Below are 15,008 nucleotides of genomic sequence, written 5' to 3'. Positions count from 1 at the left end.
CCTGCTGAACTTCCAGTATGCTTTGGGCCCACCCATGGAGACAGAATCCACATTCCCTGAGGCAAGAGGCTGGACACACTCCTGGATATGAGACATAAAAACACAGCCAAACAATAATCAAATAATCTTTACTGCTGCTCTCCACAAACTGGCATTAAAAGCAGATTTCACACAGAAAATAATGAATGAGATGCATATTCTACAAATCTAATTTAGCTGAAAAATATTTACCACGATCTAGGAAGGGTGCACATGGTCTTTGGTCTTTCTCATAGCCGAACCAAAACTAATGATGTACTGTAGTTGGTTTTCAGAAGCTCAAAGACTGTAAGCAGTTCAAAACCACCACAGGTTCTTTCTTGGGTGACTTGCTCCCATCCTTATCGTGGAGATATAAACTGAGCTCTTAAAACAAAAACATCCTTCAAAGGTTGTTGAATCCACATCATTAGCAAAAAATAAAAAACGCGAAGAATCTCCTGAAGGATTCTAGTCTTCTAAGACAAGTTTCAGGAATCATTACAATCTCATTCTGCTGACATTCACTCGCTCAGTATGCATGTGAGAGGCCGGTCAGACCCAGATGTGCTGTCTGTGTGTGGAGGGTCAATAACACTTAGTATCATGGTACTGGAGGTCTTTTGGGGTCTGATGGCGCTTAGAAGGTTCATGGGGGGAAACGTGTTAGATGTAGGCCTCTCTGGTTCACCCTCCCATGCTGGTTTGCTCCACGATCTGTTCCCTCCCTGTCTGCATTTTGTCTCCAGGCCCCGTCTGAGTTCCACTGATTCCACTGCTGAGATGCCCACTCTTTTGTGACTCCTCCAGGACCAACAGGAGCATGAGCTACAGCAGCAACCTCTTGCACCAGAGCATCCTCGAGTGAGCAGAGCCAGCAGGTCCCTTTTGAAGGTGGTGTTGAGGGCAGCATAAACCAGCGGGTTACACACAGAGTTGCTGAATCCCAGGATCTGAACCACACTTACTAGGAGAAACTCAGAGTCAAGGTCAACGTCCAGTCGACCTGTGTTTAGAGAACAGACATGAAAGGTAAAGTTATAAAAGGATTTCTCTATAAATCAAGAAAAATCTTTCATAAAATGCTTCAGGAATGACTCTTAAGCTTTTTGTGATAAAAGGGTCATATGGCGATGCTAATAATAACAACGTTATTTTGTGTATTTGGTGTAATGCAATGTTTTTACACGGTTTAAGGTTTAAAAACACATTATTTTCCACATACCATACATTATTGTTGCTCCTCTCTGCCCCGCCTTTATGAAACACGTCAATTTTTACAAAGCTCATCATTCTAAAAAGCGAGGTGTGCTCTGATTGGCCAGCCATCCAGTGCATTGTGATTGGCCGAATACCTCAAACGTGTGATGTTAATGTTACGCCCTTTACCATATTTGGAAACACACATTGTCTCCACGACATGGCGGCGACAGCAACAATACTACAGCGAGAATAAAAGTTATGACTTCTTTCTTTGCATTAACATTTGGGCGGTGTTATGTAAATCTTCCTACACGATGACGTAGACATGTTGGGGTGTGTTTAAACAAGGCATGGATGAGTCTTAACTTTTATAAAGAATATCTCTTTGGGTTTGAGACTTTAGTCTTTTCAACTTTATGGATCTTATATATGCATGAACAGCTTGTAACACTCCAAAGAAAACTTGAAATTACATCATATGACCCCTTGATGTAGGGTAATGGACTAAAAAATGGCAGTATATCTAGTATGTATATTAGCTATATTAGCATCCATACTAATGCAAAATAGCAATCTATTATAAGAACGTGCTGCAGTTATATCCTCTGCCACTTTAGTTGGTCAAGCTCTTTAAGATCAAGTGAATTCTGATTGTCTGGCAATTTATTTTTTTTATCATTCATCAGCTGGACAAAAAAGCATTCTAAAGTGATTCCAACAATATCCTTCTGTCCTATTCATATAGAATTAATGATTATTAAAACCTTAAGTTAGTTATCATCCTTGGTTGTGAAGAGCCTTCACTCATCCATTCAATTATTGTTACTCTATCAAAGCAAACAGGCTTTTGTTTCAACTGAGAAGCACATGAACCGAGGAAATAACAGAGGAAATGTACTGCGTATTGTGCACATGACAATGGAGTGGACAGAATACTGGGCATGGAAAAAAAATCTTTCTTATAAATCAGTGTATTAAAATGTTTATGAAAAGACTGAAACCTTGAGGAGTAAGTGTAGATGGAAAATTGCACTGAAAAATAGGAAGGGAAACAGTCTTGCTCTTAAGAGGAACTAAATAGCTCCTATTGATAGCTTTCAGTCACGTGACCGACTCGAAGACCTGGAGGGCAAAACATCCAGAGAACTGCAGCACAAAACTATCAGTTTTCCATCTGTTTCACAGCCACAAATATTTAGATCGCCTCTCAAAAGAAAATAACAAAGGTATGTGAACAAAATGCAAGTTTTGGCCATTTGCAATCCATATTAAGCACCCGCAGCAATATTTCACTCATTAAACATTGTGACGAACATTGTAAAAACACTTGAAAGTGCCTTAATATATTTAAAACAGTAAAATTAAAAGATCAAATTCAGTAATCACTATAATAATGAAGCATGGTTTACATATGCAAGCAGATGAGTTCGAAATATGAACGCAGTTCGCTTAATGGTTCAGTGGTTTCCTTAGAATGGTTTTCTATGGGAAACAATTTAACGTGAAACTTTGCACATTGCATTTAAATTCTGGCTTCATCTGCTTGCCTGTACAAAATATACATCATCAATAAGGTGTTTACTGAATTTCAACTTTTAATGTCTGCGTTTTACCACATTACTACTTAATGCAAACTGCGTAAAAATAACTGGTGGTCAGTGGAGCAAAGCTTCATTTTGTCCGCCAGGTGGGCTTTCCTATGAGTGTGTGACGACATGTGAAAACCATCAATTGGCTTTCACTTCTTGTCAGTAAAAGTTCTTTGTGAAGCTGCTTGAAGATAACTGGCAGTCAATGGAGTAAAGCTTCGTTTTGCCATCCAGGAGGGCGTTCCTATGGGTGTGTGATATCACGTGAAAACTATCAATAGGTCAGAGCTATGGAAATAAATAAATAAGATGACATTTTTGATTAGCTGCATTTTCCTAATGATAAACATTTCCTTAATTTCTGATATTTCTACACCTAGTATATTTGGTTTTATTGAATTTTTTTGCACAAATACTATTAATTATATTTATATAGTATTATATTAAGGAATACAATATGTAAATAAAATGCTCGATCTGCATTAATGCATTTTTATGTGATTTCACTGTGTATGGAGACAAGAAGCACTACACCAATCTCACAATAGTTGCCATAGTGATAACTGTGAGAGGAATAATAGAATGATTGTATGACGAAGGTTCACAGGAAGGAGCTGTTGACCTCAATGAAAGGTTGAGGAGGACGAAAGTGGAAAATAAGGAGAGAATCTGAAGTGAGAAATGTGTTTAGTATACTCTCACAGGAAAGAGGGCAGTTAGCTGACAGACACGTGTAAAAGTTTTTTTTTCCATTATTATTATTATTTCTTGTGAGGGGAAGAAGAAAAACAGGGAGATTGACAACAGTAGGCAAGAGGGAAGAGCACAAGGAGTTTTGTGGTACCATAGTCAAGCAGGAGGGAGACCAGATGGAAAGGTGCCCAGCAGGCGGCAAAGAGCAGCACCACGGTGGCCATCATTCTTACCGCACGCTTCTTCCTCCTGAGAATGGAAGGCATTTGTATTGTTACAGGCATGTCAATAACAGTACAATTCAGGGGTGTCAATCAAACACCATTCCATTTGTACCAGTCTACCAAGACCAACAGTGCAACAATGCAGACGTGACACAATAACGGCAATCAAAGCGTCTGATAAATAGGCCTTTCAAAAGCAGAATGTAATGAACCCTCTGTTGTAGACTAACCTGGTAATCTTGTTAATTTCAGATCCTGGGAGTGTTTGAAACATGACGTTGTGTACTTTGTGCTTGCCCCAGAGCTCCCTCATGATCTTCCAGTAGAGGATGGCCATGGTCATCAAGGGGGCCAGAAACACCAGGACCGACAAACAGCTAGTGTAGGCTCTCCTCTGGAGCTGGCTTGGCCATACTTCCAAACAACAGGTGTGGTGGACATCAAACAGAAAGTCATATTTCACCTGGGTAGTTAAATATGAGGAAACGTATTATATGAATCCTTCTTTTATTTCAATAAAAAAAAGACAGATGGAGGGAATGCTAGAGGCAGCTAAATATTCAAATATTCAATCTAATGAATTTGTTGAGCAAACAATGTTGTATAATGCTGCTCATAATGATGCTTTTTAATTCACAAATGTATTATAAGATCTGATTTACTGACTGGCAGGCATTGCTGATGGTTAAATATAGCTTTTTGTCCTTCTTATGAAGCTTATCTGCTGAATGCCTAAAACAGCATGACATAAATCATCATTCGATTGGAGTGATAGATACATGTCTTTGAGGAAAAATAAATGTGTGAAAGCTGCACATGCAAAGATAAAGCATTGGAAGCCATTTTTATCTTAAGGAATACATAATAGACATTGCATTTGAAGCTCTCAATGGTCTCCTCTAGCATAGCAACATCTAATTTGATTCTAATAGTGTTGATGCATCTGTTATCTCTGGTGGTAGCTGCAGTGAAGAAAAAATCACGTCAAAGAGACAAGACATGTTCTGCTTATATTTAAACCATCAGCCGCTTTTTTCTATTTCTTTCATGTGATCTTTTGGTTTAATAATTGCAAATCGTTTAGCTGATATCTGAGCTGAATACTGATGTTTATGCGCTGTTTCATTGTGTTCCTTATCTTTAAATGTTAAAGGGTTAGTTCACCCAGATAGCAAATTTATGTAATTAATAACTTACCCTCATGTTGTTTCAAACCCGTAAGACCTCCGTTTATCTTTGGAACACAGTTTAAGATATTTTAGATTTAGTCCGAGAGCTCTCAGTCCCTCCATTGAAGCTGTGTGTACAGTATACTGTCCATGTCCAGAAAGGTAAGAAAAACAATCAAAGTAGTCCATGTGACATCAGAGGGTCAGTTAGAATTTTTTGAAGCATCGAAAATACATTTTGGTCCAAAAATAGCAAAAACGACGACTTTATTTGGCATTCTTCTTCTCTTCCGTGTCTGTTGTGAGAGAGAGTTCAAATCAAAGCAGTCTTGATATCCGGTTCGCGAACGAATCATTCATTCACGGTTCGCATCTCTAATACGCATTAATCCACAAATGACTTAAGCTGTTAACTTTTTTAATGTGGCTGACACTTTTAATGTGGCTGAGTTCAAACAAACCAATATCCCGGAGTAATTCATGTACTCAAACAGTACACTGACTGAACTGCTGTGAAGAGAGAACTGAAGATGAACACCGAGCCGAGCCAGATAACGAACAAAACATTGACTCATTTACGAGTCAAGAAACGTTTCTGTCAGACGCGTCCGATTCGTGAACCGAGGAGCTGATGATACTGCGCATGTGTGATTCAGCGTGAAGCAGACCGACACACAGGGTGTCTGAACTGAACTGATTCTTTTGGTGATTGATTCTGAACTGATTCTGTGCTAGTGTTATGAGCGGGGGTAAACCGAAGGCTTGAATCAAGGGCAATCATCGCAAATGACGCCATTATACGTCGAGCGCAAAAGAACCGGTGAACCGTTTACTTCAACCGGTTTATTGAATCGAACTGTCCGAAAGAACTACTGGTGATCTGAAAACCGATGCAACCGGTTCTTCACTCGTGAACGAGTCAGCCTTTTGTTCGTTATTTGGCTCGGCTCGCTGTTCATCTCTCTTCACAGCAGTTCAGTCAGTGATATTCCGGGATATTTTTTTTTTTGAACTCAGAGGGAGTGTCAGCCACATTAAAAAAAAAGTTAACAGCTTAAGTCATTTGTGGATGAACCGGATATCCAGACTGCTTTGATTTGAACTCTCTCTCACAACAGACACGGAAAAGAAGACAATGCTGAATAAAGTCGTCGTTTTTGCTATTTTTGGACCAAAATGTATTTTCGATGCTTCAAAAAATTCTAACCGACCCTCTGATGTCACATGGACTACTTTGATCATGTTTTTCTTACCTTTCTGGACATGGACAGTATACCATGCACACAGCTTCAATGGAGGGACTGAGAGCTCTCGGACTAAATCCATCCATCTTCTTCCGCTTATCCGGGGCCGGGTCGCGGGGGCAGCAGTCTAAGCAGAGAACCCCAGACTTCCCTCTCCCTAGACACTTCCTCCAGCTCTTCTGGGGGGACACCGAGGCGTTCCCAGGCCAGCCGGGAGACATAGTCTCTCCAGCGTGTCCTAGGTCTTCCCCGGGGTCTCCTCCCAGTGGGACGCGCCCGGAACACCTTCCCGGGAAGGCGTCCAGGAGGCATCCGGAACAGATGACCCAGCCACCTCAGCTGACCCCTCTCGATGTGGAGGAGCAGCGGCTCTACTCTGAGCTCCTCCCGGGTGACTGAGCTTCTCACCCTATCTCTAAGGGATCGCCCAGCCACCCTGCGGAGAAAGCTCATTTCGGCCGCCTGTATCCGGGATCTTGTCCTTTCGGTCATGACCCAAAGCTCATGACCATAGGTGAGAGTAGGAACGTAGATTGACCGGTAAATCGAGAGCTTCGCCTTGCGGCTCAGCTCTTTCTTCACCACGACAGACCGGTACATTGACCGCATTACTGCAGAAGCTGCACCGATCCGTCTGTCAATCTCCCGTTCCATCCTTCCCTCACTCGTGAACAAGACCCCAAGATACTTAAACTCCTCCACTTGAGGCAGGAACTCTCCACCAACCTGAAGTGGGCAAGCCACCCTTTTCCGACTGAGGACCATGGCCTCGGATTTGGAGGTGCTGATTCTCATCCCAGCCGCTTCACACTCGGCTGCAAACCGTCCCAGTGCATGCTGAAGGTCCTGGCTTGATGAGGCCAACACGACAACATCATCCGCAAAGAGCAAAGACGAAATCGTGTTGTCACCAAACCTGACCCCCTCCGGCCCCTGGCTGCGCCTAGAAATTCTGTCCATAAAAATCATGAACAGAACCGGCGACAAAGGGCAGCCCTGCCGGAGTCCAACACGCACCGGGAACAAGTCTGACTTACTGCTGGCAATACGAACCAAGCTCCTGCTCCGGTCGTACAGGAACCGGATAGCCCTTAGCAAAGGGCCCCGGACCCCATACTCCCGGAGCACCCTCCACAGGCCGCCTTAAGTCCTTAGATTTAAGGACTAAATCTAAAATATCTTTAACTGTGTTCCAAAGATAAACGGAGGTTTTACGGGTAAGTTATTAGGGTAAGTTATTAATTACATAAATTTGCTATCTGGGTGAACTAACCCTTTAAATAATATGTCTCTGCACCTGAGTGGGAGCAATCTCAAAATTGCTTGTTTAATCTAAAAATAGTGGTCTATAAAATGGATTGGGATCATTCTGGAAATTTCAGACAGAATGTAAATGTAGAAATGCATGTGCTTGTTTACCTCCACTTTCTGAACAAACCACATGGGAGCAGCTATTGCCAGGGCAACCAACCACACGACCACTGTAAAGTGTGGGACAAGACATAATATTTGTCGTTTTGTAGAATTTCAAAAGAACACAAAAGAAGATATTTTGAAAATGGTCAATGTTTTTGTCAATGGGGTGCAAATTGCACTTTCATTATAGGGACAAAACATACTTTAAAATATCTTTTTTTTTTTTTTTTGTGATTGGCCATCACATGGCCACTATAAAAAAAAAGGCAAAAAAACACAATTTATTATACTTTTTATAGTGCCATTATTGTCTAACTCAGTTTCAAAGGGTGGTCTGGGGACAGCGAGGAGTCCACAAACTAAACTCATTATATTTTATAACATTACTTTTCATTCTGCTTTCTAAAAACTGATCAGAAATCATAAGATTTATTTTGCTTTTTTTACTTATTTTATTATTATTTTTTTTGTAATTATTCCTTTGATGACACTAATTTTTAACACCAATAAAATCTGGGGGGGGGGCTGCATATATATTTTGTTTATTATAGTAGAGTTGAGATAATATTTAAATTATATTTTTTTATAATATTTAAATTTCCTTACAGTATAGTCACAACATAAAAGTTAATTAAGAAATTCAGTTATTTAACATTTAATTTCAAAAACAATTATTTGTATTTATAAAACCATTCTAAACAGTTTATATATATGTATATATATATATATATATATATATATATATATATATATATATATATATATATATATATATATATATATATTTACATTAATTGCATTTTTTTAAATAATTAATTATATTAAAACAACAGCAACAACATTTTTTCACAATAACCACTTTAAACTTTTTCCACAACTCACCCAGCATCTTGAAGGCATGGCAAAGAAAGTAGCTGTTTCTGACATGCAGAGGATAAAGGATTCCCTGGAAACGCTCTACAGCAATACAAGTCATGGTGAGCATGCTGGTCGCTATGGCTGTCACTTGTAGGAATGGTATTAACTTGCACAAGAAATCACCTGTGGGTCAAAAAAATGAATGAGGTACAGCGAGTGAATTGGTGAGTCAGACAATTAGTGAATTATAGAGCAGGCAAATGAACTGATGAAAGACTGTAAATTATTGAAGAGCAAACCGGCTGACCTGTTTTCATATATACACAGTAGATAGGTTTAACTGTTGGCACATAACAATATAAGAGGAAGTACACTAACAAGGCTTGCAGAGCAATTTCCAAATAATAGAAGGAAATGTGGGGGCAGTGAATGTATGGTCTTTATGGAAACTGATGAGGACAGAGAGGTGGAGGACCAAAGGCTTAATTTTCTTCATAATTACAATACAGGAGATCAGATTGGGTTTTTGTTGCCATGGATTTAAGGTTCAATCTTCTCCCAGCAGTTCTGAGGAGTCTTCTGTAAGCCACTAATTCTTATTTTCCAGATAACTGATCCTACATAATTCCAAAGGCACACTGGCTTAATTCACCTGTTGTATGCTGGGCATGGATGTCTGTCATTATGTGATATCATTAGGTGAAAGGTCATTGACTATTGCAATTGATAGAATCTAAAACACAACTTGATGCACACTAATTACATAAGCAATGCAAACTATGCCTGATTTGTAAAGTATTACTAATAATTGAGGTTCTATTTGAATTATTCTTCGTTCTGGTCTATGTTAAGCATTCAATTTTGGCTGATAAACATGGTCCAGTTAGATCCTGCTGGTTTATTTCATAACTATACCATCTTTCTGCAAATGCATCTTTTTTTTTTTCCATTGACGGCCATTCAACAGTAGTCATGCATTACAGATTAATCAATTACAATTTTTTTATCATAATATTTCACAATATTGTAATGTTTGTAAAAAAAAATTGATACAAAAAAATCCAGCTTTGGTTAGCATAAAAGACTAATTTAAATAAAAAACATGAAATTAATCATTAAAAATTGCTTTTTCAGCAACACAAGCACACAAAAGCAACCATGTTATTTACACAAACATTGTTATTGTAGAAATATAGGTTGCTGTGACTAATAGGATTCCAAGAACATCTAGTTAGGTAAAGTGCTTATTTACAATTCAACTGCAGGTTTCACTGGGGACAAGATCTATTTAAATCGAACTATTTAATGATACGCTACTTGCAAATGTTTAAGCACAACAGTGTCCTTCTGATTTCAGCAAGCCTGTAATTGGTCATGACAACTTGTTTATTATTGTACTTACACCTTTATCGCATCCGGATTGTAGACATTGTAGACAAAGAAGCCTACTTGTAGGATGGCCATGAATATTAATCAGCCTCAGTAAGATTTCAGCTGAAGAAAAAACACCCAAGGCCCAAACAAAACATATATACACTGACAGCAGAATAATAAGGAATGAATGGTCCACATGCAATGTAAATGCACCAGTTTTTTTTTTTTTTTTATGTTTTTAGCAATGATGGAACTGCATCCCTGTTATGTCTATTATGATGAAACAATTTCGCCAAATAAAGGGACAGTTCATCCAAAAAATCATTTATTCACCCTCAAACCTGTATTTCAACTGAACTTGAAAGACAATGGGGTCCAAAACAACAATGGACAGTTTGACATCCATGGTATAGTCCAAAAATATAATTAAAAAAATCAAACAGGTTTGGGAGTACATAACGGTAAGTAAAATTTAACACTGGTTATGTCCTATAAAAATATCAGTGCTCATTTCTGTGCTTCAAGGATGCTACAAAACACTTACATTTCGATTCAGTAACACGGGTCCAAGATACTGCATTATTATGTATAGACTTCAGAAATCCAATTTCAGGCCTAAGTACAGCTATGCATACAATTTATTGTATGGCATGAATTCATGTTACAAGTGCATCTTTAATCTGTGCAGAGTGCACATTTACTGAAGTCTGGCACAAAATATTTTTGAACTGTAGTTTTGTGAAATATGGAAAAAATCATGTAGAAAGTTACCTTTTGAACAATTGACTACCATCTATAAAAGCACTGAATTGTGAGATGAACACACTGGAGGTCAAGTGCTTCAAGTGTTTCAAATTGTCTTTGATCATGAATTAACTATATACGTATATCCTTAAAGCTTTAATTTACTTGTCACATAAAAGAGTTGAAGTTGATGCAACAAGAAACCTTGGGAAGAATTGGGCATCCAAATGGATATAGACTTTATGACGCATAAAAATAACAGAAACTAACATTTCTGTGAAGCGTGAACATAATTGAGCCTACCTGCCAACCAGTTGGTGTAGAAGTGCTGCAGCAGTGTGGCAGGAACACACACTATGGATATCAGGAGGTCACTGAGTGCCAATGAACAAATGAAGAAGGTGCTGGGAGACTGCAGAGCTTTCCTGCGACATAAGAGAACCAGCAACGCCCCATTTCCCACCACCGCAAGCCCAAAGATGAGCACGTAGAGCAGACCAAAAACTGGAAGCAGGGTGCTGGGGAGTCTGGGCACAGCCACCAGAGGAGGAATGGAGAATTCCTGGATGAACTGCCAGCGAGAGAGGTTGGAAGCCTTCAGCATGAGGTCCAGAAGATGGGCGGTCAGGTTCATACTTATCGTTCTCAAAGGTTTTATCTGTTTGAGGTACACCTGTATATGCTTGACGATTTGGTTTTAAAAGCGATTGTGGTCTAGCAACTTGTTTTAACAATATGTGGAGTCTGATCTTCACAATTTCTTTGATTTTGCATTAATGAATGCTTATGTGCGCTGTATTGGTCTGTCTGTCTCTCTTTGTAAATTATGGCTTACTGGCATTTTTCATAGTTGTTCTTTGTTTTTGATGAAAACATTCATGCCTTTATCTCATTCCTATTAAGAAGATGCTTTGTAAGCATTGGTTTTGAGTCACTTGAGATAGTCTGCAGTGTTTATTAACAGGCTGCTACTCAGCTTGACAAAAACCTCTTTAGTCAAAAATTGTGTGACACCAGCATTATAACGACGCCCCACTGTCCACTCTCAGTATGTCAGTAGAATGTCCTTTAGCTGTTCCAGCTCCTTTTTGATAATGCCTGATATCACATCGTCGCATGACTCATTTTTGGCACAATCCTTAGATATCTTCACTGTCCAGGTGTCCGTAATTGTATTGCTTTCTCCATTCTGGATTGAGTTCAGTCATTCTTCACCTTGTAATCTTGCAATATGCTGACAAATGAAGAAACGTGGTTCTGTTCAGATGATTTGAATATCCTTGTTCTGAGAACACATTCCAAACTTTTGGGTGAAACCTGTCAATATATAGTTTACTCAAAATAAGCATCATAAAATGTTTTCATAGTTTAGAGAACAGTACTCCTTTTACTTTTCACTTTTATTTAAACAAAAAATGTGCGAAGAACGCATGTTTGTGTAACTTATAGACTTCAGATCTTTGTTCCCCCATATTAATATAATTTTCTCCTAAAATTATAATGTTGTAACAGTAAACTGTGATTGGATTTGCATTAGAGAAACATTACATTACATTATTGTTTGCATATTTTGGATACAAAATGAACAAGCATTACGATTATGATGAATGCATCTATGTTGTAAATATCAAGTAGCCTATAATAACGTTCAATGATAACATAATAAAATAAGGGACGACCAATTTTAAGATATTTACTGCCATATAATCGTTAACTGAAAACAGTTAAATTTTAATCTAATGTTGCATGAACTTAAAAGTGATATTGTTCAAGGTTACGACTGCAGGTGCAGGTAAAACACTAAACAAACAGATTCGACAGCAAACATCGAATGTTAAAAAAACACGTGAAATCGAATCTTCCCCACATCTGGACTGGAGACTCGAGGTGATGCTACGAAGTAAACTGATAAATAGTCCACATATTATCTTTCAACAGATCATACAAATAATGGCAAACGCTTCCCTTCTCTGTTTAAAGAGAGTTAGTTTCACACAAACTGCAAAAACACCGCGCTCATCTGATCCGGTGTCTCGTTATTCCTTCAAAGTTTCTCCGACGCTCGTTTGAACTTCACCTCTCTAAAGACACTTTATTCTGCTCCTCAGCACATCTAGCGCGTTTTATCTATATATTTATTTTCTTACCTGGAATGAGTCGGTCATGCTTTCCTCTTGCAGGACAGCAAAAGTCGAACAATACAGTCCAACAATGAACTACTGTAGGTGTAATCCGGAGCCAGAGAGCAGTGGGCTCCAGCAGAAACACTCCCCTGGGCTGGGCTGTGACGCTTCATCCGGTAATACTTTCCCCCTTCATCTTTCTTTCTTTCTTTCTTTCTTTCTTTCTTTCTTTCTTTCTTTCTTTCTATCTATCTATCTATCTATCTATCTTAGATCAACGACAAAAAAAGAACAATGCAGTTTGTATTGTCATTTACAATTATTACATTTATGTAGTAAGCGTGACTTCAGTTACAGTAAACATACAGGAAAAAGCTGTAAAAAGACTTATTTTAGAATTATATTTACAATTTCTTAACATCATGTTTAATTTAAAGTGACACCCATGATAGGAAACCCAACAGTCTGTACTTTGATTTGATCTCTATGTAAATGTAATGTAAAAAAAAAAAAAGAAAAGAATTGCGACCAGCTGTTGGCCTTTCTTCATTAATTACACATTACATAACTACAATCACATAATTTATGTAATTACAATTTCACTGCAAGAATACTCTGATTGTCTTATAGTCTGTTTAGTGTGTTGCTATCATTCTCAAGTCCCAATGCATGATTTTCTACTTTTTTTTAACTTGCCATTGAAATAGTAGAAGTGGTTATTTTCATCTTCAGCATTAACTTTATCAATATTATTTTGGGTAATTTGATTAGAACTCTGATATTTACTCAGAGGTGAAGATTGTAGTGCATTCTGCAATATGAAAGATAGGTCTGTTGTCTCTTGTTTATGTTTCATGGCTGAAGGCTCTTGTGGTTTTGGTGTGGTATTGTATAACATCATTTTAATCATCTTCTCCTGGCATCTTTTCATCCCAGAGGTGGTGCGATGAATTAGTCCAAAGCAGCCATCTTCATCTGTAGGCAGTGATCCTTCTGCTTCTTTACTTGGTGGTGTTTCATCTTCTGGTGTCAGTTTCTCAATTTCTTTTGTGTATTCTCTTTCAGGAAGTTCTGTTGTCATTTCTATCCGATGTTTAGTCTCTATGAAAGTGTCATGTCTTCTTAAAGGGTTGGATGTAACTAATTCATTAGTACCTTTTGTTGCAAGATGTTTTGAACTTAAACCATCATATTTCGACTGTAGTTCTTCATGTGTGGTATCTGTTATCTGTGTTTGTGACTCAATTTCCGTTGTGTGTTCTGTTTTAAGACTCTGTGTTGTCATTTTTTTCTCATGTTCAGTCTTAATTAAATCAGCATATTTTCTTGCTGTAACTAATTCATTTATACCTTCTGTTGCAAGGTGTTCTGACTTTAAATCACTAATTTTCCTAATCTTTTTTTGGCATCTTTTCAACCCAGAGCTGGTGCGATGAATTAGTCCAAAGCAGCCATCTTCATATGTAGGCAGTGATCCTTCTGTTTCTTTGCTTGGTGGTGTTTTATCTTCTAGTGGCAATATCTTCCTTTCTTTTGTATATTCTTTTTCAGGAAGTTCTGTTGGCATTTCTATCTGATGTTTTAACTCTATGAATGTGTGTTCATGTCTTCTTAAAGGGCTGGATGTAACTAATTCATTAGTACCTTTTGTTGCCAGATGTTCTGAACTTAAACCATCATATTTTGAAAGTCTTTCTTCATGTGTGGTATCTGTTCTCTTCACAGGTGTTTTATCTTCTGGTGTTTGTAACTCAATTTCCGTTGTAAGTTCTGTTTCAAACCTCTGTGTTGTCATTCCTTTCTCATGTTCAGTCATAATTAAATCAGCATATCTTCTGGCTGTAACTAATTCATTTATACCTTCAGTTGCAAGGTGCTCTGACTTTAAATCACTAATTTTAATAATCTTTTTCTGGCATCTTTTCAACCCAGAGCTGGTGCGATGAATTAGTCCAAAGCAGCCATCTTCATCTGTATGCCATGACTCTTCTGTTTCTATGATTGGTGGTGATTTAGTTTCCACCCCTGGTACAGCCATCGTTGGCTTCTTTTCTTTCCCTTCCATTGATTGTATCTCCAGAATATCTTCAGGTTTTTCTGTTGAGCACTTTGAGTCTGTTGCACATCCTGTATCAGGAAGCATTTCATGCTCTGGCGGTGTGACATCATGTTCTCTGGAAATGGTTGGGGTCACTGGCTCATTTGCAATTTTTGTTGCTCGACCTTCTGACCTTAAGTCATCAAGTTCTGGGTGTCTTTCTGTGGTATCTGTTCTCTCCATGGGTTTATTTTCTGGTGTTTGTAATTTGATTTCTGTTGTACATTCCGTTTCAAGAGCCTCTGTTGTCATTAA

General features: G+C 38.3%; 1 protein-coding gene across 1 annotated transcript; it reads right to left on the bottom strand.

Moving 5' to 3' along the window:
* Positions 1–476: 476 nt before the first annotated feature.
* Positions 477–12,742, bottom strand: LOC132116680 (pyroglutamylated RF-amide peptide receptor). The gene is made up of 7 exons (XM_059525544.1): positions 12,680–12,742; positions 10,836–11,766; positions 8,439–8,597; positions 7,560–7,621; positions 3,958–4,190; positions 3,655–3,752; positions 477–1,024 (listed from the first exon to the last, which is right to left on the bottom strand). Exons 2-7 carry the CDS (start codon positions 11,164–11,166, stop codon positions 543–545), a joined length of 1,365 nt encoding a protein of 454 aa, XP_059381527.1. The 5' UTR covers positions 11,167–11,766; positions 12,680–12,742; the 3' UTR covers positions 477–542.
* Between the last annotated feature and the right edge of the window lie 2,266 nt (positions 12,743–15,008).

The sequence above is a fragment of the Carassius carassius genome, chromosome 36 (assembly GCF_963082965.1).
Source record: "Carassius carassius chromosome 36, fCarCar2.1, whole genome shotgun sequence".
Lineage (NCBI taxonomy): Eukaryota > Metazoa > Chordata > Actinopteri > Cypriniformes > Cyprinidae > Carassius > Carassius carassius.
This window is presented reverse-complemented; position numbering and strand designations above follow the sequence as displayed.

Excerpts from the sequence above, each read along its gene's own strand:
- LOC132116680 (XM_059525544.1), bottom strand. The coding sequence starts at position 11,166 with ATGAACCTGACCGCCCATCTTCTGGACCTCATGCTGAAGGCTTCCAAC. Across the intron at positions 3,753-3,957 it reads GAAATTAACAAGATTACCAG|GAGGAAGAAGCGTGCGGTAA; the intron begins GTTAGTCTACAA and ends TTCCATTCTCAG. Across the intron at positions 1,025-3,654 it reads CTCCCTCCTGCTTGACTATG|GTCGACTGGACGTTGACCTT; the intron begins GTACCACAAAAC and ends CTCTAAACACAG.